This window comes from Carassius carassius, chromosome 36, assembly GCF_963082965.1.
Source record: "Carassius carassius chromosome 36, fCarCar2.1, whole genome shotgun sequence".
Taxonomy (NCBI): Eukaryota; Metazoa; Chordata; class Actinopteri; order Cypriniformes; family Cyprinidae; genus Carassius; species Carassius carassius.
The window spans coordinates 19,025,731-19,052,591 of NC_081790.1; the positions used below are offsets into that span (position 1 = coordinate 19,025,731).

At 36.2% G+C, this 26,861-nt stretch overlaps 1 protein-coding gene across 1 annotated transcript; it reads right to left on the reverse strand.

Annotated features, from left to right (window-relative positions):
• On the reverse strand, positions 1 to 25,010 carry ssh2b (slingshot protein phosphatase 2b). The gene is made up of 15 exons (XM_059526652.1): positions 24,789 to 25,010; positions 21,886 to 21,929; positions 11,816 to 11,940; positions 11,650 to 11,714; positions 11,310 to 11,431; positions 10,744 to 10,809; positions 10,591 to 10,656; positions 9,711 to 9,905; positions 9,396 to 9,489; positions 9,156 to 9,284; positions 9,025 to 9,071; positions 8,771 to 8,917; positions 6,156 to 6,356; positions 4,031 to 4,943; positions 1 to 2,580 (listed from the first exon to the last, which is right to left on the reverse strand). The coding sequence occupies exons 1-15, from the start codon at positions 24,849 to 24,851 to the stop codon at positions 1,270 to 1,272; spliced, it is 3,588 nt and encodes a 1,195-aa protein (XP_059382635.1). The 5' UTR covers positions 24,852 to 25,010; the 3' UTR covers positions 1 to 1,269.
• Between the last annotated feature and the right edge of the window lie 1,851 nt (positions 25,011 to 26,861).

A 26,861-nucleotide genomic window follows, 5' to 3' on the forward strand; every position in this document is an offset into this window, starting at 1 on the left:
TATTTTTGTCCATTTGAAATTTTCTTTAATTGTCACAGTTTAAGCACAATGAAAAGATATTTTTTTCCAGTCTGACGACAAACAGACATATTTCAGTTTTCTTTCTTTTTTGCACTGTACAAATTAACAAGCAACTCTAAATACATACTCTTGCGAACATGCTTCCAGAATACAAACCAGTTAAAAAAAACAAAACAAAACTTAAAACAATATTAAAAAGTGCATATTAAAATCCCCCATGTCTCTTTTTGTCTTCTTTCACAAAACAGAACATTAGGAAGGAAGAAACTGCACCGAAGTCGGAAACAGACAGAAAATGCACACACACCCATGGTAAAGTATACATATCATACACATCCACAAACTATACATACACAGACAGAGGCCCATAAACTCTACATTCTACAAGTATCACAGAACTGTTCCCATTCTCATTTAAACCACCTTGAACACACAAAATAATCTCACATCTGTAATAATTTTACACTCACAATTACATGTCATTCATTTCTGAATGCATTTAAACATCTATGCCTCTCCTTCAACCCTTAACTCTCTCTCTCTCTCTCACTATCACACACATACACACACACACCTCCAGAATCCAATTCAGTAGAGGACATTATGGTTTTCATTAATAGACTGATAATGTAAAGGATTAAATGGTAATGGGTTACCATAGTATGCAAAGAATGACCTGATAGACACTGTGCAAAAGGTTTATCAGTCATAACATTTCATTGTTCGTTAAGAGCAGCAATTGTTTTCTACTCAAATGATGGATCAGGATAACATGATTCCATTTTTATGGGCCATCAACCCCACCAAAAACATTCAAATCACATTGTGCTCTAAAATATCCACATTGTTTGATTTCCAGTTGGATAAGGTATGAGGTATGTGTGTTAAGTTAAACTGATAGTTCACCCAAACAATATAATTCTGTCATCATTTACCCACCCTCAGGTCAACCAAAACCCATATAACTTTGTGTTTCTTTTGTGGAAAAACAAAAGACATTTTGAAGAATGTTTTTGTCTACACAATGAAAGTCAATGGGGTCAATCTGGCCCGAACCGTTAATTTTAAGGGGAATTTTTTTTTCTTCCAAAATAAATTCTGTGTTCCACAACAGAAGAATTCATAAAGATCTGGACAGCCAAGAGACAAATGACAGAATTTTCATTTTTGGGTGAACCATCTCTTTAATCACAAACTCACACTGGCAGGAACAAACACACGTACACTCACACATACAGAATAAAAAAGTCACATAGTGTGGTAAGGGTCAATGGTCCGTTTCTTCAGCCTCTGCAGGGGATGTGTCCTCCCATACTGTTGGCGTGTTGCCACGGGTATCAAGGCAGGAGCAGGCAACGGGGCGTAACCTGCTGTCTCCTGTGCATTCTCCCTCCTCCAACACTGATTGGAGGGTGGGGAGAGTGGCAGTGGTATGGGCATGACATCACAGTCACTATATTCTGCCTCTTCAGTCTCATCATCATTCTCTGCATGTCCGAGCCTATGAGATCCAGCGGAAGGATCAAGAGAGGCAGAAGAGGAAGGGAGAGCAGGAGTGCAATGGGGCAAAATGCGTTTCTTTTTTGAGGTATCGTCACTAAACAAGTGGGAACGTGGCTTACTGGTGGGAGCAGAGAGTAAGGCAGGACTTAAGTCAAGCTCGCTCAGGTCAACAGGCGAGAGCTCCAAAGACCCCAGTTTGGCTAACGAGGCCGAGCGCTTCATCAATGAGGGTGGGGTCAGGCCAGCCTGCCGGATCCGAGCCTCCACCTCTTTGGTCCTCTGTCGCGCAGCCCGGCCCTTTCTTTGCTCCCTTCTGGACCATGGTTGGCTGAGCCATCTGTCCGAGCAGCCACTCACCTGCCAAAGGAACGCCCCGAGCTCTTTCAGGGTCTCCCAGGTTTCCCTCATGTCTTTCGGACAGCGTACCGGAGGAAAGTCGGAGTCTGTGTAACTCTCCTGCTCGGTGATTCCCTCCAGCTGTTGAACCATGGCCAGAGAGGAGCCAGATGAAATGGAATGGCTTTGTCTTGAGTGCGTGAGGTCGGTGTTCATGCACTCTCCCTCCCTGAGTGGTCTCTTGCTCTCTCTTCCTGTTCTGTCCTCATCAGCCAAAAGACTCTCGTCTTTGTCCACCTTGTCCGTGTTGTTCTGAGGCTGGTGATGGCGTGTTGACACAGTGCTTGGATCAGGTGTGAGGTGTGTGTGTAATGAGGTCTCCTCAGTTTTCTCTCTGCTGCTGGTGTTGACGGGGGAATGTCGTGTGGGACATGTGGGGACCGAGGATGCCGGTGTCACTGACGAGACCTTCTGCTTGATCTTCTGCTCAAGCTCCCTGGTAGCTCGGCGCACTGTGCCCTTTGGCCAGTCACTTTGCTGGTCCTTCCCATGCTCCACCTTCTGCTTTTCAGCTTCCGCTGATGTGGCTTGTGTGAACTCCTCTTCTTCAGTGCTGCTACTGGAAATAGGTTGGCAGGTAGGAGGGGGGGTAGGGGTTACACTGTGCAGTATGGTCTCCTTTTCTGAAACTGTGTTATGGACTGAGACACTGCAGATCTCCTATAGCAGAAAAACAGGAGCATAGGGTGGTTATTTGCATTGAATATATACCTTCATTATTTTGTGTTTAAAGGTGAAGTGTACAATTTCTATGCCTCAGGTGGCGAAAAGTGGAATTACACAAATGTGAGCGGTGCATGACTGTGCTAAACTCAAAGCCTTGATACTAGGGTGTTTGGTAGTTGCCAGTAAGTTACTGTGTAATTGCTATGGTACTCTGGGTGGTGGAATAAATTCCTAGATCGATACAAAAAAAGCCATAAGGTTTGTGTCAACGAGTCCTGTGACTGTATAGTTTGCTTAGAGAATAAAAGAAAACATGTTTATCGAGTCATTTTGAAATGCAAGAGCCAAAGCATGTCAAATGACTGGCCTCCCAGAAATGAACACAAGACACCTGCTGCCTAGAGCTAACAAGCAGGAAGTTCATCAGAGTGTTCTAAGCTGCAAGTAATTTATAACATTTTAAATGAATACATTTATTTTATTATTTAATTAAGGGCAACAGTGGGCTTTCTAGTGATTCCAACTTCAATTGGCAGCAATTATTATTATTAATATTATTACTAATATTTTTTTTTTGCTGCAATTTACCCAGAAGTAAACATTTTGTTCTCTTGAACACATCGGATGGAAATTCTTTTGATTATACATATATATATATATATATATATTACATTTGCAGAAAGGACGAAAAAATAACTAGTGCTAAAAGTTTATAGTAAGTCAATATATGTTTAGTGTACTTTTAGTTTAAACAAGGACATTAAACTGAAACTGTATGTTTTTTTACCATCAAAATATTACACACTTCACCTTTTACTTTAATTGTTTATGAAAACTGAATGCAACTGCAGCAGACTGAACAACACCATGACAGATGAAGGATCTCATGCAACATTTCTCGTCAACAGTGGGTGGCAGTGTGGGACATGACATGTTGTGAGACACAGTATGGCAACGGAACCTGATTTTAATAAAGTTTGGCACTTACTCTCAGGAACATTATTCCCTTGCTGCAGGATGATAACATAATATTAAGACAGATGCATGCAAAGCTTTGTCCTGCTGTCAAAATAAAGCATTTATAGTCACTCATAGAAGTTTCATTTATTTCATTGATAATTAACATACAAGTAAATAAACTCCTTTTGTTCATTTGTGCATTTTGGGTGAACTATCCTTTTAAGAAATTAGAAACAATTATAGCTTTGTAGGGTTAAACAGACATTCCACCCAAAATGCTGTCATGATTCACTCACCCTCGTGTTGTTCCAAACCTGCATTATTTAAATGTCCTTATTATTCAAGTATCTTTCATTTGTGTTCCACAGAAGAAAGTCATGCAGGTTTGGGATGACATGAGAGTGAATACATGATAAAATTATCAATCCCTATTAGGGAAGTTTCCAAAACTACACATTCCCATAATTTTTCAATACCACCTTACCTTTTTCTGTTCATCCTCTTTGACAGGGTTGTCAGGTAGTAGCCGTTTCGTCTCTACACTCGGGCTTTTGTCCCGAGGTGTCTGCAGCGCCGCCTGCTCAGAAGTCCCACGGATCTGACCCTCTTGAGAAAGACCCTGGAACTTCTCTCTGGCACTGAAGAAGTCAATGCGGTCTGTGCTTAGAGTCAAGGGAGGGGTGGTCGAGAGCCCAGCTCTGTGTAATGTAGCACTGGGGTGGTGGTCTTCATCACTGCTGTAACTAAGCCCCGCACAGTCCGTCCCCGTGTTAGGCACTTGCTGGCTGAGATCCTGCAGCCCTGAAGAGTCTGGGGTTTGCATGCATGGCTCAGGAGTCCTACTCCTAATGCTCACAGATGAGAGCACCTTTGGACTAGACTTCTCCAAAGGCACAAGATCGGATACCTGAAGCTGCTCAGAGAGACCTTGCTTGGCCTTTGCATCTGAGAAAAGCCTAGGGGAAGAGGGTGGGTTACGTACAGCGGCGGGTGGATGAGGATGACCTAACGTGACAGACTCTGCAACAGTCATGGAGGTTACATCGGATCTGGCTTCTGGGAGCACAGTGGCAGCCCTGGGTCTGGGGAGGGAAGGCGTCTCTGTGGGTTCATGAAGGTTGTCGTCTGGGTTCCCAAGGCCATTGTAAATGTGGGTATCTGGCCAGGACGTTGTATTGGGCTCTGTCCACTCCTTAGCTTCAGTAGCACTGGATGAGGTGGGTGTGAGAGTCTGCAGGTAGAGCTCCTGTATTGAGGGTGACGTCTGGCCGAAGGTATGGTTGCGGGAATTGGAGCGTCCGAGAGATTGTGCAGCAGTGGCTTTACAGAGTGGCTCGTGGTGGTCCGACAGATCACTATCCGAGTGGGAACGCCACAATTTATTGTGTCTCTGTTTGCTAGTAAGGAGAAAATGAAAGGTTGGGTAAAAAAAACATCCAGGAATCAGTATAACTGCTGAAAATATGAAGGTATAAAAGAACTAGAGGTTTAAATATATTTTTGTTGCCGATAAATAATTTGGTAATCATTTGGAAAAAACTGATTTTGATTATAAAAAGTAATCCAAGTAGAATAACTGATTGTGTGTTGAAATAAATTTGTTTTCTTTGTTTTTTCTTCTGTGCACTATTAATATTTTGGTGGTGAAAAAAAAAATCACTCACAGCACATTTGTCTTATTTCACACTCTCTGCTCTTATCAGCTAAGTGAACATTGACCGTAGTAACACATTATTTACAGTATATACATGTCGGCTTGTGGTATAAGACTGTAAAATGACAGAAATGTCAACTGTGGTATAAATAACTATCAAAAACTGACTGGGAGTTTTGTTCATCTTAAATTGTCCATTTCATGAAGAAAGGATTTTTCTTGCTTGTGCGTCTTCTTTTTAACATCACATATATTTATACTGTCACTTTTAATCAGTTGAATATATCCTTGTAATATACAAATATTAAAAGAGAAAAAAAAAATTGTATAGACCCAACAACTTTTGAATGGTAGTGTACTCATTTATTGCATAAACCTGCAAACCATTTATGCAAACTAAGCTACAAAAATGGGTCACTCTGAAATAGTCATAGTTATGATTTTAACATTAATATATTATCACTTAATTGCCTATATTTACACATTAAGTATTTAGCAACATGACCCGCCACCACTGTGTATGTCACAAATACAATTTTTGAACTTATAATGGGTCAGAAAGGCGATGGATCAGAGCTTGAGTGGTTTTGTCAGACCTAAAACACATGAATAATTCCATTCAGTGAATTTACAGGAAGTGCAAGTGCATTGTTGCGCATGCATAACCACCCACACCAGAGCCCACATGCACAGACCTACAACCTCAGAGACGCAAGAACACAATCAAAGACGCATAAGTTACTAAGTGGAATGTGGACAAACAGCCACTGTAACTTCTCAATGAGTACAATCAGAGCCCTGTAATCAACTGTGAAAAGAAACATGTCATTAAAATGCAAGTGAATGTGTCTGCGGTCATTAGAGTGAGTGACATACCTGCAGGTTTAAATATTTGAGTGCACACAGACATTTCCTGCTATTCACATAACTTCACGCATTCACATGGCGCATTTACCTGGCCTTCAGGATTCCCTGATACTCCTCCAGCTGTCTCATGAATGATGGGTTGGGTTTGGTGACAGCTCGCCGCTCTTTAACATACTCAAAGGCCTGCTCCAGATCCCAGCTGTACTCCTTCATGGCGTATGCAATCACAGTGGAGGCAGAACGACTAACGCCCATCTTACAATGCACCAGACACTTTGCCCCAGCTTTCCTGTAGGTATTATATTAGTCTTGTGTTAAAAGATAGATGAAGTGCTAGTACTGTCAATATGAAATTTTTTAGTGAAGCAAACCTAAAACACAGGTTAACAATTAAGACAATTAATTAATACTTCATCTGAAACCAAGGAGCACGGAAAAACAAAAAGAAACGTTGGTTCTTTTATACTAATACTAGTGTTCACATTGCATCAGAATTACATTAGTTTCAACTTTCTCACTGAAAAACTTGGAATGCCTTCGTTCAACCTGTAATTTTAACTGATGAAAATTCTGAGTTCGTCAGTATTCCTATTAATGTATCTTTATGAGTATTCCTTCATGTTGTGCACTGGATTTTATTTGAAGTTCTTAATCATTTGGATTTTCAGCAATTGTATTGTTCATTGGTTTCCTAATGTAAAATTCCTTGAAATCTGTTCAAATTCAAATTCAGATTTTTGTTTCACTTCACTGTTGTGACGTTATGTTAAAAGAACACCAGCAGCAAAATGGCAGCGGCCTCAACAGTAAAAGCTAGTTAGATACGATGGGGAAAATATTTATTTGATTCCCTGCTGATTTTGCAAGTTTGCCCACTCACAAAAAATTAAGGGTCTGTAATCGAAAATAAACGTATAGAGACAGAATACCAACCAAAAATCCAGAAAAAAACACATTGTATAAAGATTAAAAATTGATTTTCATTTCAGTGAGTGAAATAAGTATTTGATCCCCAAGCAAAACATGAATTAGTACTTGGTTCAGAAACCCTTGTTGGAAAGCACAGATGTAAGATGTTTTTGTAGTTGGTCACTAGGTTTGCACACATCTCAGGAGATGGGGTCATAGTTATATTTTCTCTCCCTCCAAAAACGGCGAGCCGAGTTAATGCCAAAGAGCTAAATTTTGGTCTCATCTGACCAGAGCACTTTCTCCCAAGCCTTCTCTGAATGATTTTGATGTTTATTGGCAAACTTTAAACAAGTCTGGACATGTGCCTTCTTGAGCAGTGGAACCTTGTGGGTGCTGCAGGATTTCAGTCCATTGCAGTGAAGTTTGCTACCAATGTTTTGCTTGGTGACTGTGGTCCAAACTGCCTTAAGATCATTAACAAGCTCCTCCTGTGTAGTTCTGGGCTGATTCCCCACCTTTCTCATCATCATCCTTACCCCATTAGGCAAGCTCTTGCACAGAGCTCCAGGCCGAGGCCAATTGATGGTTGTTTTGTATTTCTTCCATTTCTGAATAATCGCACCAACAGTTGTCTCCTTCTCACAAATCAAAAACATTCGCTCACTGAAATGCAAATCAATCTCTAACCTTTATATAATGTATTTTCTGTATTTTTTTGGTTGGTATTCTGTCTCTAACCGTTAAAATAAATGTACCATTAAATATTACAGACCCTTTATTTCTTTGTAAGTGGGCAAACTTAAAAAATCAGCAGGGGATGAAATAAATATTTTCCCAAATAAATTACCTCAAAGGTATCTAAAAAAAAATTTAACATGCAGATTTATTATAGTCAGTATTGCAAATGCATTTTGAGATGAATTAATTAAGCCTCTTTCATGCAGAAATTCCAGAAAATACACGGACAATGTGTCCCGGTATTTGTACCGGGATCGTTTGATTGTGGTTCATTCACACTGCCAGTGATTTTCCGGAATCTGTGTGCGTTCACACACATCCCATGAAGATCCGGTAAAGACATGTGACATTACGATGTGATGTGTATTATGTGACTGAGATGCTCTGTTTCACTTAAGCTGGCAAACGATCTCAGCTTTGTTGCGTTGTTCTCCAACCCATTATCGATCCCAAAATCAATTCCGGGAGTATCTGCATTCATACAGAAGACACTCTTGCCAATTTCAAGCAATTTTCCAGGACCAAAAGTTGTCCAAATTAATTATTAGCAATGCATATTACTAAATCAAAAATTACGTTTTTGTATATTTACTGTAGGAAATTTATGGAACACGATCTTTACTTAATATCCTAATCATTTTTGGCATAAAAGAAAAATCTATAATTTTGACCAATACAATGTTCTTTTGGCTATTGCGACTTAAGACTGGTTTTGTGGTCCAGTGTCACACATAATAAAAATTATTATAATTTTATTAGCTATCAGTTATATTTTATTGTCTTTTTGGTATCGGACAAAATTTGAATACATCCATATAATTAACGTACTGATAAAGTGTTTTCTTGAGATTAGGAACACAACCATAGATGGATCAATTTGCAGTTATTAGCGAAACCAAAATGATTGAGAGTAGAGTCTCACAAATGTGGTAATTCTTACATAACAAATGTATTTAAAGTATTTAAAGAGAGCACATCTTTGTATAACAATTACAGCTAGAAGACCAGAGTGTTTTACTCCAAAGTGAGCATTAGGTGGTTATTCTTACTCACTTGGCTCTAGAGATGAATTTATAAGTGTCATTCCAGTAAGCCAGCAAGTCTGTGGCCTCTTCATCATAAACCCGGATGTTGTGGTACTCAAATAGGCTTGGGAAGAAGTTATCGATCTCCCGCGTCACATTAAGGATGTATTGCACCCTGATTGTAAACACAGACATAAGCACAAATCTGTGTAATTATTAATGCCAAGAAGAGATTTCAAAGAGAATAATAAAGGATAACACAGGTTTATGGCTAAAACTCACCCGGTGTTTTGCAGCTCTTCCAGATTAGATGCATTCCATTCAGAACCCTATAATTATGTGCAATCCAAAAATCACTTATGGTACAACGTAACCGAAATGAATATTTGAAATGTATGTGACATAACTCTCACCAGGTAAACATGCTCAAAAATCTCTGTGGGCCTGTCCATCTGGCCCAAGATGACGATCATCTCATTATCAATGTACTCCTTAAATTCCCGTAGGTTACACACCATCTGCATCTCTAGCTCTGTGCGGATCTAAACAGAAGTGTGTGTGCAGGTACAACTTGTGAGGGAAGTACACATGAGAAGATTCTACTGAATTAATCATTCAGGAAGTGATTTTTAGGATGTGTATTTGGATCATACATCTTTAGAGGTGACGTTCTCAAGGTCCTTCTGCGTCATGATTTCTCTCAAACGAGTCTTGATGAGTCTCTCTGTTCTTTCTCTCTCAGTTGGCCTGGAGACACAAAGCAAAAACAACAACGAAAAAAAAAAAAATTATAATTTGTGCAAATCTAACTCATCATTTGGTACAACTTACAGCAAAAGATATATATTAGATTATCTTTTAACTGTATTTAAATAAAGTGTCTTGTTCTAAAATATAAAGTTCTATGATACATCAAAATTGGTGTTGGTTTGCTAAAATTGCTGGACCATTTACAAATTAGTACTCACACTTCAGAGAAGAGCACAGGTGAGTCTGCTCGGTGGGACTCCACGTCCTGCATGGCGTTCCACTCATTGATGCGGGCCTGATCTGAAGACACCCGGCTCTGGTAGTAACTCACCCAGGTCAGGAAGAGGCTGCCTGGGAAGTAGCTATGACAGCGGGCCACTTCACAGGCTTTATGAAGAGACTGCAGGGCAGACCTGAGAGAAGAAGGTGCTCCATATCAAAACATGCCACCATATCAGGGTTGGACAGATACTAAATGGTTTCTTAGGCACAATATGAGATCAAATATTTAATCAATATTAGATCAAAAGCTTAAGCAACAAATTAACAGCCTAAGGATGATAGATGACATGAAACTAGATTTAACAATAACTGATTTAACAATTCAATTATAATAAGCTCTCATATTGATAATTCTTTCTTTTTTTTTAACATGTAATTTAATTATACAATAATCTCTTTTTTTTTTCATTTTACCATAAATGCATACAGTTAGTTTTTATGAAAATAAAAATAACCAAATATGTGACAAAACATAAATAATAAAATGAAAATAAAAATAAATCAAATATGTAACAAACAATAAATAATACAAAAATAAGTTAGTGGAACAATACCATTTTTTTTAAAATAGAGGCCAAATAACTTTTTGACTATGACTTTTTTTTCCAATATGTAACAGTATCTGAACAAACATAATTATAATACTTTTCAGTAAAAATGTTCAAAATATTAACGCATCACAATTTCAGCAACTGAAAATGTCTGGCAGAAACATAAAACAAATCTCTTTATTTTCAATTTAAAAAACTGAAAGCTTTCATTTTATTTACAAAAACCTATTTAATCAATCTCAGGATATAAGGGAAAGGCACCCACCACATGGCTTGGACTGATACAGGCTTGAATACGTGTATCTTGTTATCTGTAGACACACTGAAACCCCTGTGAAGAAAATAGAAGAGTGAAGCACTCTGAACTACCTGCAGGAGAATCAGATGTGTTGGTTTTTAACAGATTTGTCACACATACCCGTCACCATCCAGGTGGATCAGCGTGTCACTCCACAAAGGAAGCACCATGCCTATGGAACAGGAACTGCAACAAACACAAAATGCAATTATTTGTAGTTACTATATGTGACACTGAATGACAAAACCAGTCTTAAGTCACTGGGGTATATTTTTAGCAATAGACAAAACAACATTGCATGGGTCAAAATGATCGATTTTTCTTTTATGCTAAAAATCATTAGAATATTAAATAAAGATCATGTTCCATGAAGATATTTTGTAAATTTCCTACCATAAATATATCAAAACTAAATTTTTGATAAGTAATATGCATTGCTAAGAATTCATTTGGACAATTTCAAAGGTGATTTTCTCAGTATTTTGATTTTCTTTGCACCCTCAGATTCCAGATTTTCAAATAGTTGTATTTCAGCCAAATGCTGTCCGATCCTAATAAACAATACATCAATGGAAAGCTTATTTATTCAGCTTTCGGGTACATAAATCTAAATTTGACACTTAAGATCCAGGGTCACATATTTGATTGGTTTAACTTAACAGTAAAAAGAAGCAGCTCATCCAAACCTGTCGGAGGGGCTGAAGTCCATGCCCAGCACCACACTCTCTTCTGTGTCCTGTCTGCCATTAGTGGAGACCACCACCATGTAACGGGTGCACTGTGGGAAAGCACTCTCCACCCGCACAGCCTGTAGGAAGAGAGCATTAATTTAGAAAAAACATTGCATCAGTATTTTAGATAAGGCTTTTGACGTTTTATGCTATGATTAACATTTTCCCCATTTTGGATTCTTCTTGTATGTAAAGGATTCAATTTAATGTGAGCTGATTTTGGTCATGCTGTTCCCAAAAATGTTGAAAAACTAGGCTGAGCTAGTTACTGTGTGTGTGTTAGGGGGGTACTCACCAGACGGATGTTGTCCTCTGGCCGCAGTAATGTGAACATCGTCTGTAGGTGCTGCTGAAGGTCTCCTGCTCCAAAAGTTCAAATTGTTCATTAACTATTAATATAAAAATTAATCAACATTCTTTTTATTGCCATTTTGCACATGTTATCTAACGGATTTCCTGACCTGCATGTTTGCTGCGCTGCGCTGTGATTCTGGAGGAGCAGGAGGAGGAGGAGGAGGAAGAGGAGCCATTTCCACGTGGAAGGAAAAGGGCAGCACCTTTTACTGTTAGGAAGCTTTCACTGATGCTGAGGACAGAGAAAGAGAAAGAAATTGAAATATAGTGTATATCTGAATATAAATACATTTCCGTAACAAAGCAAGGGGTCAGTATGCTTTTTGTTTAACAGTAAAGACATCCATAATGTCACAAAAGATTTTATATTTAAAATAAACAATGTTCTTTTTATATTTCTATTTATCAAACAATACTGAAAAGGGTGAATTTGAAACAAAAATATAAAGCAGTACAACAGTTTTCAACATTCATACTAAAATTCTTTAAAATCTGAGAAACATTCAATGTAAAATTAAGAGACAGAACATAAAAATCTACAGAACAGAAAAACAAATGCTTAAACTTATTTCATTATGCTGGTCCGTTTCGCAGAGGTTATTTTGTGAAATTTTAAAAAGTAGTTGCATTTAGAAATAAGTTAATTCTTCAACAAGCCAAGAGAGGAAGACATCAGTGTCTATTATGTGAAAGAAACACGGTGTTATTTCTATCTTTTCTATGAATTCTGATGGGTTTTACATCCCGAGCGGAACATGAGACACTGAGTTCAGTAAGGGAATATGGGAGGACTCCTTTTAGAGGGCATTAGCTCACACACCGAACTCTCTGTGCAGTACACAAACAAGAACACTCTGTTCCCCATCACTGCGACAGCTGGGGGATCTGTGTGTGCGACTTTCTGTTCTTTGAATAATCCCATGCAACATATCTCCCTTCAATCAAAGACATTCAGACTATGCAGACTGTAAAACAAGCGTGAATGTGAATAGCAGAGAGAACAGAGAGGTGAGAGAGGCACGGATTCTTTTAGAGCATGTGTGCCTGTTGTTTTGAGTCATGTGCGTAACCATTTCCCTTTTTATGAGTGTCTAAAGTCTGTCACATCTTTTTATTTATCTGTTTTGTTAATTATGAACCGGTTACGTTATTTTTTATAACTACTATAAAGGACTGTTTTTTTTATAAGATTTTGTTTTTGTAGGATATTTGGCCCAAGAGCTTTCTAAATATTAACAATATATCAAAACAAGTTTTTGTATTAAAAAAAAAAAATATATATATATATATATATATATATATGTATACATACATATGTATACACACATATTAACATCTTAAGTATAAAAAAAAATACAAAATATATAAATGACTATTTATTAGAACAAAACCCAAACCGTACTGTGAATATGTATTTTAACATGTTATCATATGAACCAGTCAGTAATCTAACAGGATAGTTTGTTTTTGTGATTTATTTATTTATTTGTGATTTAATTAGGGCTGCGTGAGAAATCGCAAGTGATATTTAATGTGCATTAAATGCGATCATATTTTGTGCATGTTTAGCGCAGCTTGTCAGTGAACCACGGCTCTGTGTAGTAAATCTCCTCGTGAAATCACACAGGTGATTGAGATTTACAACGGATTGCAGAACCGGCTTTACTGACAAGATGCACATTAAATATCGAATGCGATTTATCGTGCAGCCCTGAATTTAATATTATAAGTCCTTTTCTTCTGCATTCTGTACTTTGACAAGTAAAACTGATTATCAAAAAGAAAAATATTTAATGGGGTCTTGCCTCCATCCAACATCCACTGGTGTTGTTGACTGGATTGAGGCAGATATAAATGTGAGCTGTTAGAAGATCAAGTTGTGGCATTTTGATTTAAAAATCTTTATTTAAAGGTATTTAAAGGTCTTTAAATTTCTGATTGTTTTATCACACAAAACTAGCATACAAAACAAAGAAAACACAAAAATATAGATTTTTTTGTTGTTGTTATGTCATTTTGGAGCGGAACAGCTTTCTTCCCCTGTCATTATTGACAAAAAAGATTTACTTTCCTAATTAATGGAAGAAAGAAAGGTATACAGGTTAGTAAGAGCAGGACGGTGAATTAATGATGAAATATATTAGCTTCAAAAAGGAAACAAACACAGTAACTGTTATTGGCTTATTTGCAGTGGGACATCATATCCTGTGGTTCAGAGAGTGAGCAATCTGAAGAGACTCAATGAGAAAGTTCCCAGTTAAATCATAAAAATCCTTCTACCCTGGAAAACAATTTAGGAAATGTGCAAACTATTCCATGAATGGCCACCACAGTAACTAACAAACTCAGAATAGCACACAAATAAAGAAGCAGTTTGACAGGGGTCAAGAACTGTCCAACCACACTTCAATCTACGGTCCTTTCTATGCTCGCACAGTGCAACGACATAATAACACATGGTTTCATTTAAGCAGTGGTTTGTGTGTTACAGCAGGAAGAGGGAGGGGAAAGAAAGAAAGGCCAGATGACAAGCGTGTAATGGTGAACCCAACACTCCATCAATCTGTGTGCACTGACAACTCTGTCATTATTGAAAGCAGCCCCCACATTTCGGAATCAATTTTGATCTTGTTCATTTATATGAATCAAAACAGTCTGCATATTCAAAAAATAATTGTTGAGAGGGTTTCTGTATATATAACAACAATATATAACAACAATATAACAATAACAATATAACAACAATATTTATGTAAAGACATAAAAGCCCGAAATCACACTTTGCAACAGTGCTATCCTTATTTACGTATATATACACATTTTTTTTTCCACACTTAAAAAGAGATTTGTGGTCTGCAGTATGCTTGAATGGAATGAATGTATTGTTTTTGCATAATGATAAAAACGTGTGTGGCAAGGACTTCCTGTTTACTGAGAACAGGAAGATGAAGTAGGAGTGATGTAAGGTGAAAGACTATACTTTGTTTGTTTTGACTGTCTCAATCACCATGTGACAACATGCGCAACATACATGTAACATGCTTCACAGATTGAAAAATCATCTGAATATAGTTTATATTCAGGTCCTTGATAAACTGAACATCCTTCATTACAGGAAGTAACAGTACTTAGTCATCACAGATAAAGAGCTCAATGGAATCACAATATAACTGAACTGTGGAATAAGTGTGTGTGAAAGAGTAAAAAAAAAAGAAAAAGAAAGAACTGAAATGAATAAAACTATTAACTTAAAATTAAATTAATTTATTTTAATAAATAAATAAAAAAAAGAACTCCCAAAATAACCAAAATAAAATCAAAAGACAAAAGAGAATAATAAAAAAAAAAAGCATTTTTTTTTTTTTACTCACAATCGGCTGATGTTGTCCTGGTACACTAATGCGCTCTGCAGCAGTATTTGTTCTGTGGAGGTGCTTAAAGAAGTCGCCAAACCACCTAAAGTCATCCTTTATGTCAGAAAGTGGTGAGGAAACCCTCACTGAAGCGTTCCCATCCTTTTACCACATGCTGAAGAAACGGTTAAACACATGAGCAACTACTCAAGTTCCTCCGAGCAACACAGCGCTTGGATAAATGTATTCAGAGCAAATTCAGCGGTAACTCATTAAAAACTACATCATGTATTAACTAGTGCTGTTGTGTGTAGACTCTCTCAGTTCAGATCTCTGGTGTATCCATCTGCTCTGCGAGTAAATACAGGCAGACACTGAGATGGTGGGCGGAGTCAGGACACCTCCTTATCAACCCACAGAGTAAACACAAGTGAACTGGATTTAGAGCTTTATATTGCTTTATTGATTCCCATATAATAGAAACTGAAACAAATTTTAAATTTTCGCATGACAAAGTCTTTTAAAGTCATAAGTCTTTTTAAAGTGATTTGCTAAATGACTATTTATTAGTCTAACAGAATCATTATAGTGGTTGTGATAAACCTAAAATGTCTACTACAGTCTAAACTGCATTTGAATTAGTCTAAATAAATACATGAGACTAGGGACAATGTAATGTAATTATCTCAAACAACAAAGCGTATTTGATGTGAACAAAACACTGAATGATAATAGCCTCAAACTACATGAGCCCTACACATTGAAACACAGTTAAACAATGGGGGGAAGCTAGAAATAAAAGTGAGGAAACTGCAGTAAGTGCTTTTAAACAAACTATGAGCTCTATATGTGTTTGTTCGATCGAGGCTGTCCTATTTTTAAATAACACAGGAAAGATGATGGAATTTCCATTGGTAATGATAGCAATCATGGGAACCATTGGCAGGGGACAGGATAGTTCTTTTCCCATGGGTCGCCTTCGCCCTTTGTACTACCCAATTTCCTCTAAGCTACCGAAATCCTAAACCAAAGGTGAAGCATTTCGCCTGTCTAAACACTCAGGTCATGTGACAATGTGCTATGACAATGTATTTAAACCAGTACCGGTTGCTAGGGCCAACAAAACACAGATACCACTTTTCTCAGTGAAACTTGTATAAACAAACAAAAATAAATAAATAAATAAAATAAAAGATTAGCAAAGCATTATTTGTTGTCAATTCAAACATTCTGCTCTGAATTTTGATCACAAAATAATGATGTAGTTTTGTTCTGTAAAAACCTTGGTTGGAAATGAACAGGGACTCAAAATGAACTAAAATGAACAAATTTACAATAAAGAAAAAAAAATCCTCTTTACAATAAACAAATCTATTGCAGCTGTCCCAATTAAAGTAAAATGTGAAAATGAAAGAGAAACTTTGATTGCGTCATTGCATTTAGATCTGCTCTCCCTGCATCAAAGTTCTCTTTACGTGTTTTGCAGGGTTAAGCATTTTAAACAATCACATCTTTTTCTGACGAGCTTACGAATCTAATGGCCAATTAGAGGCATTTGGATGAGTCACCACTGTAAACAAATGACTGAATTTTGCACTTTTGTGAATTCTCTCATACATAGGGCTGGGCGATATGGCAAAAAATGTAAATCGAATTTTTTTTCTGAACATTTTACTGATTTTTGATTTTTTTTTTTTTTTTTTTTACCAATTTTTAACTAGCCAACTTGAAAACGTAACTACAACATGATTAAAGTAACTAAAAGGTTAATAAAGAAAAAGTTAAAGAAAATCTTTTGCAAGTGCACCACACATGAAATTGTCAACATGATACAAATGTTAAACAAATCACTTGTTAAATATCTTTGCAGAAAAAAAATCTATAAAATACAACTACATCTTGTACCAACTTGTCTTATATATGTTATATGTTCAGAAATAATACAAGGAGAATGCTTTGAATCTCAAAAGTCAAGTTAATTCAAATTAAAAATGGCATCTTCTTGCATGTTTTTTCCTATTCCACCCCGCGCGTCGTTTCTTTGTTAACACAAACTCGCGTTCCTAAACTCCAGTGGAAATGCAAACCGAGCCAAGCCGTACTGAGCCATACCGATGCAAATCATACCACGCAGGGGAAAAGCGCCATAATTATAATGCGTGGCAATATTTCTATTCAAAATTTCGATTCCTTGATTTAAAAACAAATAATAAATTGTGGCAAAGAACTGAATTCAAATTAATCTATAAAATCAGAAAAATCGCCCAGCCTTACTCATACACAACAAAGTGCAGATCAGATATAAGAGATTTATTTTGCAATACAGACAGCTTCAGTGATGACAGCAGGAGCTGTATGTTAACATTAATTAGCTAGGTGTAGGGGTGGTAAAATCTAAATTATTATTTATTTTTTTAATCAGCTGTACTAGTTGGTGTGTTGTCTGAATGACTTGTCAACTAAGTGGTCTTGAGGTATTCCTCAGTAATTTGCTGGTTTCAGGTTCATATCAGACATACTTCTTAAGAGTGTTTACACAGTATGTGTTCTTAAAGAAAATTATTCACAATTTAATGCATGTTGCAAGACTTTTCTATTATGGCCCATGCATAATTTAATTAGGTTGATTTTTTATCCAAATCATGGTAATCATGGGCTGACTTTGGCCCACTGCTTCTACTGAATAGGAATCAGTCTGATTATTTTGCATACAGCAGTTATGTTACGTTACGTATGTTACGAGACATCTACAATTTCGCAATTTTCATGGTTTGTGTGTGTGTGTGTGGAGGGGATTTTTCAGAAATTGTTGGGAATGCTATCAGTAGCACACATAAAACACAGCTGTTCATACAGGAAAATGTACAATATCACCTGTAGACTATCAAAAGGCTGTTCAACTGAAGGCTACAGCATGTTATCAGAACACACGTGACTGAACCTGTGTCAATATGTATTTTTCACAGTAGAAAGATTCTATTTATACACCTGAAATGAACTATTACAAAGTTTCGTACACTACTTTTTTACATGTTTTTTTTCTTTTCTTTTAGCTAATAAAGGCTGCATTTATTTGACCAAAAAATGGAATATTACAATTTACAAAAAACAACGAATAAAATATATATATATAAAATGTTTTCTGTTTTAAGATGTAGTGATGTGATGGCAAGCTGAATGTTCAACAGTCTTCAGTCACATGATCATTCTATGCTAATATTTTAACCTCCTTACGTAGCCGAATCTGCTCTGGTTTAAATGGAACGCCTCCAGTTTCCCCTTTGTTTTGCTGCCTTCAGCTGCAGCTTCAGATGTAGCTTATGTGTGATCTCTCCTCAGGACTCAAGGCCAGTAACACTAAAGTGAAGTAGCTTTACTTTTCTGTAGTTTGTCAATGACTCTCTGCTTCTTACCAAAGCCGTTACCTGAGCAGTCAAAAGCTGCATATTTATTGCATGGACGGAGCAGAAATGTAAGTGTCTAAATCATACGCACAGTTCCATTGAATGATAAATGTGTTTATAAACCGAATGTACGAAGGAAACTGTTAAAATAACCACAGCATTAACAACGACTTTGAAATAAAAGCGCAAGGTTTATCTGATAATCAGATGCATGAAAGTTGGGTTCGTTGCTTTAGCAAACAGACATTGGCACATTTCTCTCAGAATCATCATTTGCTGATGGAGAGGAAAAGCTAAAAAGCTACTATAGCTTTTTATTTTGTGAAAATGAGATAAAGTTTTCACACTGAAAGAGAATAGATCTTGCTCTCATAGACGTGCCAGGCTTTATCTGCAGCTAAACTGAATAAAAGCAGAATGAACTGATGAAACGCTAAGAAAAAAACCCACAAATAAATAAAATGTATAAATGTTGCAGTGCTAACTGACATCATTTATTAGAGTACAGAAACTATAAAGTATATTTTCTACCTTATTCTGAACAGAAAATTTAAATAATAGCTAATTAAATGTAGTAGCCTATATAAAACAATCATAAAATTGCCATTAGGAAAAAAAATTTCGATTACAAATGATTATTGTCAAGCAGTGTATTTTATTTCTTACAGCAAATTAAAAGTAATAAAAAAAGAAGGGAATTCACTGTAAATAATAATAATAATAATAATAATGATGATGATAATACATAGGCTACAAACATAAAATTATTTATTTTATGTTATGTATTTTATATTTCTGTCACTTCTTAAATGATGGCTACGCCCCTGGTGTGATGAAATGTTAGCTTATACATAATACTTTTAATGCTCTTTTTTAAAATCTTGCCTTACATACAGTTTTACATATGTCATATCGTGCCATAGCAACATTAAACTAGCATCTAACAATGGACAAAAGTTTTTTTTCTTTTCTAACCTATGGCCATAAAGGCTGCTGTAATTTGACCCCTGACTAAGCATTTAAATAATTTAAGGGAAGCATTTAAATAATCCTGTGAATGCCATTAAAGAGTGCAGAATCGAATCGTCTTAATCGAATCGAATCAAATTTATTTGCGAATCGAATCGTTCTAAATTTGCAAAAATCGTTCTCGAATTGAATCGAAAACTAATGAATCGTGAATTTAACCGAATCACTGCCTACCCAAAGATTCACAGCCCTAGGACACAGGCACAAGCTAAATTGACCTATAACATAATCTATTTTATTTTAGCTTATAGAAAGAGCTTGATTTACTCAGTATGTGTGTTTACTGACAATTCCAATTAAACACTCAATTCTGCAATGGAAGATGTTTTATTTTATTTTTATATTTTATCTTTATAAAATGTGTTATCTTTATCTTTAGGGAAATAATCCTCTTCTAAACCATTTATTAACACAGTTTCTCAGACTTGATTAAACAAGTCATATTTTTCTTCGGGCCAGTCTAATGTTTCCTGCTTAAAGACAGTAAGTAAGTACAACAGTCTCAAAGTAAATCTATAACGCTGACTTACACCTTTGCAAATACATTATATGCTAGATCAGTCATGAATGTACTTGTCTAATCTCTGTAATACCACAAACTAAATATTTAATCTACCAGTCTCACCCTGCTTCCTCACGTTTTCACTGACAACCGTCTCCATCTCTGTTTCGACTTGTTTTAAATGCAGCTCTACTCACCCTTCTGGTACCATTCATCAATGACTAATAAAACTATTTCAGTACATTGCTTGCAGTCCCATTCTTCATAAATCAGAATGTAATGGTCTGTTTCAAGTACCTCCAGACAGTAGAATATTGTTCTATGCCATGTAAGAAATATACTGACTGAAATAATTATGTTAATGAACCAGTAAGGCCAAATATTTAATAAAACTCCAGTGGTTTGGTTTTGTGTCAGCTTTAGTCAAACCCATCTATTACAGAATATATTCTGCTGCTACATTGAGTGGAATAATTAACATTTTTACAGTGATGTAAATATGCATGCACACAGTAATACTGTTGGGTTGGAGATAAATCATGTACTGTCAAACCAAAATATTCATACACCTTCAACATTTCTCACATTACCATTGTTTATTTGCTATAGTTTATAAATATGTTAAATTGTGTCAGAACAAATTAATCTTGATAATGTCAGATAACTTTATATATGGTATGTAATGAATTAGATTGAACAGCTTATAATTGGTTAATTTAAGTCCACATCAACCAATTACCAAGCAATGCTTAATTTGTCTGTGTCATTTTGGGGTATAATATGTCACAGTTTACTTAATTTTGCTATTCTCACTTACACAAATGAAGTATAGTGTCCTGCGCCCACTAGTAAACAATGTATCAACAATTATATCTGCTGTCTGAATAATTTTTTGTTTGCCTGTATATACTTTACTATTGTTGACTATGAAAGAAATGAGAAATATGGTGGGAAGCAGAAGCTCTAAATCACAACTTTTACGAAAACATGAGTAAAGGCAAAACTGGCTGTACTTGTTTGTTCTCTGTGATAAGCCAACACAAGAGGAAAGACCACATCAAGTTGTCGCAAAATAACTGTCAAACCTGACTAAATCACTGGATCTCAAAGAAGGTCTCGTGTGATATCACAGCTATCATCATGATGATAATGTCCATGAAAATTAGAGCTGAACTGCAATGATCTGTCAATTTACAGCATGTCTGTGTTTTTACAGTGGTCTGATAGCATATTCAATAACACTGACATATGAGAACTTCCTATCACATTCGATACTCTGCCAAAACTGGAAGTGCACTTTTATTCTTTTAGTCACATTTTAAGGATGTCTGATTAAAACGTCACCACAAAAAAACAATATGATGTGTGCATGAGACAAGAGCAAGCGGCGTCTCAGTTTAGGACAGAATGCTATTGATTTCTGACACAGCTACTGACTAAAGATCTGCGCTTCCATAGAGCTATGATATCTTTAGAGAAAATTATCTTGTAACATTGAAACCGCCTAGGGGAAAGATTTTGATACATAATTTCGACTTTTTAATGGCATCATGAAAGTGAGAGTTTCTTTACTCTCTGTCAATAAATGAAAGCAATGTATTCCCATTATGTAATAATGCAGGAGTCATTAGAAAGACATCCTTTAGTGGAGGATATCCTTGTTCTTGTGACTGCCTAAAGCTTGTGTTATACTTTCCGCATCCACAAGTCCTGTATTGTATGCTTGACAGAAAAAATCGGCATCGGAGAGTGTGTGCGGAGTCTCATTATTGAGTGCAACGTTGCTGATTGTGGCAACTTTCTTTGACTAAGTCTATGACTTTATAAAGCAATGGTTTTTATGACATCAAGGCTCCTTTGAGAAAGGTTTCAGAATGAGGTTTTCTTACCTTCTGGGCTGAGATCGGCGATCATCTTCCCCACTGCCAGACTCCTTTAAAACAATAAATAAAAGGAAACAGATTTATTATTTGTATTGATCTGCAGCCTAATATACTACTAAAATTTGATGAAACTGCAATGTAAAAATTTGCAGAAAATTAACCTTTAATATAGGGGTCTTAAAAAAAATCTGTTCACGCAGAGACAGAGCATCCACTATGAACGATGCATTAATATAACACTTTATTGTGTATTGTTGTAAACCCAAAGCACTTTACAATAATTTGGGGGGGGGGGGTCTCTCCTTGACCACAACCAGTGTGCTGCATCCATGAGATTTTTAATGACCACAGGGAGTCAGGACCAATAATTTTCAACGTCTTATCCAAAAAACTGTGCTTTATGACAGTATAGTGTCCTCATCACTACACTGGGGCATTATGACCCACACATGCTACAGGATGAGCACCCCCTTCTGGCCTCACTAACAACTCTTCCAACAGCAACCTAGTTTTCCCAGGAGGTCTCCCATCCTGGTACTGACCAGGCTCAACCCTGCTTGGCTTCAGTTGGCAACTGGTCTTGGGCTGCAGGGCGATAGGGCGATATGGCTGTGGCATATGTTGTATTGTAACTTCACTAGGTTAGCTTTAGTTGAATTTAACTTAATGTTGTATTTTTGCTTAAAAATATTTTTAATATCACAAAACTTAAATTGAGCTAAAAACAGTGATTGAAAGACGCCCTTCAGTACTACTGTGGTACTCCATTTATAACCCCTAGTTTATTATAAAATTTGTAATAAATGCACTTAACCTCCCAGTATGATAAAATTTCTCTTTTTTTTGCACAGTAATTATTTTGTTTGCAAAATACTGAAGAAGCCATCTTGCTTCATAAACTGAAAAATAACCCATAACTTGAACACATCCATTAACTGGTTTCTATATTTTGTTTGGGTATTGTCCTGTTCTGTGCTTCTACTATCGATCGCTCTAATAAATTAAAGCAGCGTTCTTGCCAGTGATCAATACATTTTTAAAGAAACAGTTCAGAGTAGCATAGCATCTTTATCCAGACAGTAGAACATAAACAGACAAAATAAGGCACAATATCATATTAAGAAATAGTTCGATAAAGGCTGACAGGATATTTGGAAGCTTGCTTTTCTCATGACACAACAAGCTCTCTAAAAACTGGAAATCTCCACCACAGCCTACTTGTGTGGAATAAAAATGATATTGCAAAAACAAGAGTCACATCAGTTTTAGGCCTAATTTAAAATGCACTGCATCTGTAAGACTTGGATTTGCCATGTTTGGAAATACACTGAATGCAAAAAGACGGGTTATCATCACAGAACAAATTATTTCAAGCAACTCATGACAGACATGACCCTAGATGGGAATGATTTTGCATAAACACAAATGAAAGCTCAGTGTTTTGCATTATGGAAATGTTATGCTGCACGAAATCTGCGTTTCAATCATTTAGTTTTGAGCAGCAAATGACTGTCAATTCAGACCTCCTAAATATTTGACTATCCAATGCATACCTTAGTCATAAGCACAGTTCACATAGGAGTCTAGCCCAGACTAGTATTAACCTTAGAAATCAAACTTCAGGAGACTCTCACATGAGATTTCTCACAGATATCACATGATACAAGATCTTAGAAAGACAACGAAATCACATATGAGAGACAATACTTGTCCACTGCTTAACAGAACATGTTTAGCAAACAGGTTGGAAGCCTTTTTGAAGCGTACTGCTCAAGAAGATAATAGTGAAAGTAGATATTGGATCCTAGAACAGCAACTGAATAGACAACACTGACATGTCATGCAACTCAGTAATGGTAAACTACTACTGCATATTATAATAGGTCTTGCCTTTTACCCTTACATACAAAATGACCTACAAATGCTAACATTCCTCTAGGCTAAGTGAATTAGACGGATGTCAAAGTTATTGTCTTAAACATTTATTAAATGTTTTGTCTAGTTGTCTGCTAGGAAATTATAGATAATTACAATGATTTTATTATATCAACAGGAACGGTTTTTAGTAGTGAGGAAACAGAATAAAAAAGTCATATCATTGAATGAATCTAGTATAAATTCTATAAAACAAAAATAGTTTGTATTCGTGTTTCTAAATTTGAAATTATATTTATTTTGAAGAGCCACACAAATAAATCTGAATTACTCTTTATGCTTGGACATCTAATAACAGGTAAAAGAAAGAAAGAAATATTAGGAAAAGACAAGCATATATATATATATAGGCTGCATGGAAAATAAATAGCACCTGGTGAGGGTGTGTCTGACAAGAAAATTATTAAATATTGAGGTTTTATCTATAAATTTACCTATTTACGTTAGTTTGAGCAAAAATGCTGTCTCCTGCTATGGAGTCTAGTTTTACACATTTATAATCCCATTTCACTATCCTACTGTTTACTATGATTGGATCAGTTTTCGAGGGGACAGCTGTGTTTACTTCCTGCTTCCAAAACGACTTTCGATTGAAGACCTATTACATCGTTATCGTCCAATTTGCATATGAATATGACATATTTGAAATATTGTCAAAAAGAAGCTTTGAGTCACAGCCTAGTCTTTGGAGTCATTTCAGCAATTATTACAAAACACTTCCTGATTGTGGCATGCCATTGCAAACCGGTAGATTTAGCAGAAAATCTCCACGATTGAGATACAGCCCATGTCTCACGCTCGCCAGATATTTGTTGAGCCATATGGACAACAACGTTATTCTGAGTCTATATTTCACGCATGCGTATTTCTATGGCGTCTGAGGACAAACGGAGTATATGAAAGAGCGGAAATGAACCCAAAAAGTAACGAGGCGGTAGAAGGTGTCGGAGAAAAAAAAGATGTGAGTCACTTACCGAAACGCACGGGCTGGAGGTTGCGCTTGGAGTAGGCGACCGCTGCACAGTTACCAACGCCATTCAGGCTCCGGTAAACGGATACCTGAGAGAAACTGGCGGTGGCGAGACAGACATAATTGTGTCAGGGGATATCAGCGGCAGCTCGTCCTTCTGTTGCTAGTGCTCTGTCGCGCTTCCTCTCTGCGACTGCTCTGCGCATGCGCCAAAACCGCCAGCTGTCAAGATTCAGTGGCCTCAAGCCATGGTTAACTGTGTAAAGAAGCAAGTGAAATTTTTAGTTAAACACCAATAATCATTAAAAATATTTAAGAAAAAAAATATTATAATAATTTTTTTTAAATAACTCTTGTATGTCCACTGCTATTAAATTAATAGTCCACCCAAAATTAACATTGTCATCATTTTCACGCCAAATGTAATTTTAAACTTGTATTACTTTATTTGTTCTGTTGAAGGTAAAATAATATATTTTGAAAAATGTCATGGTATGGACTAAAATACAATGGAAGTCAATGAGAATCAAAAAAAAAGTTTGATAAACAACATTCACAGACGAAATAAATTCATGCAGGTTTGGAACAACATGAGGGTGAGTAAATGGGGAGAGGATTCTTCATAAATTCATTAAATAGACCAAATAAATATAAGATATTCATACATACTATACAAACGTACATAACATCTCTGTTATTTCAGATGATGTGTGCAGACAGGAAATGGGTTTGCAGACAAGCTGTGTCTTTTCTTTTGCTTGTAACCTCCACTCCCACACTGCTGTTTCACAAATGCCAAAGAAAATCCAATGTAGTTCATGTGATACTTTCAAAGATGAACAGATAGTACACAGTGTTGCTTCATGGCTGTAAGCATCTGACACACACAGCTTTACCCAGTATGTTAGTGGAAACTTTCTCCTGCCTTCTTTTGCTCTATTTGCATCTAACCATTCAACCACATCCATGGATCCATTGTTTACCTAAGTCTCGCTAAATTGCATTAACAGTGAGAGTAGAGAAAATGAGATTAGGATTACGGCAGGTATAACAGAGCTTGGGTTAATGGTGGGATAAAATGGAAGGAATGCCGTCCAATGTATTTAACTTCTTTAAAATCATTTCAAATATTCAAATCAGTACATAGCACAACACACATTACAAAATGCATTTACAGAAAACCAGCACAAATGTAAACTCTTGTTTTAAAAGGGACAAAAATCACATCATGGACATCTACTCTAAATATGCCTGTATGTCTATACACATAAGACATAATAGAAATAAAGACTGTTGTACTCAATTACAAGCTACAACACAAACCACTAAACAATAGACAAACTTTCAATCAAATCAACCTCTGTAATATATGTATAGTATATGACATACAATAGGCCTGCTGTATATACATGGGCCTACTTATTAGAGAACAACATGAACAACATCTGTAGAATTCAAATATTGGTAACACTGTTTGTAATGTAAGACGGTTGCTAAATGAATAAAACGTGTGCTTTCTTTTTTACAAAAGCATGATCCTAACTTGTCTGGTGCTTGGTGATTTAGTGCAATACTAAAGAGTTGTCACCATCTGGTGGCAGCCCGTTTTCTTGGAAACGATTATTTATATTGTATGTCAGCTGTATATTAATAATTATTAATTCGAATAATTATTAACTATTTATCTTTAATTTTGCTTGAATTTTAAATTAAACATCTAACCATTTCATTAAAAATCGATTAAACTTTTAATTAGGAGCTTAATATTTATCAAATGGTGAAATCGTGGGGAGAAAATATGATGGTGCTGCAGTTAAAAACCTTATATTACTTTGAAATTAAAATAGCTAATAAAAAATGAAACAAATCATTCACATGTATAAACATGTTCCAGACGTATTACAGAAAAGGCATATCATGCAATTAACATATGGCACTTTCATAACAATGTAAGCGTAATCATTATGACTCATTTATAATCATGCAAAGAGTTATTTATATTTATAATTTGGTAAAATAATTGGATTAATTACCTTTCGTTTCTGTTTTGCTTTTTTTTTTAACGCTGCATCGATTT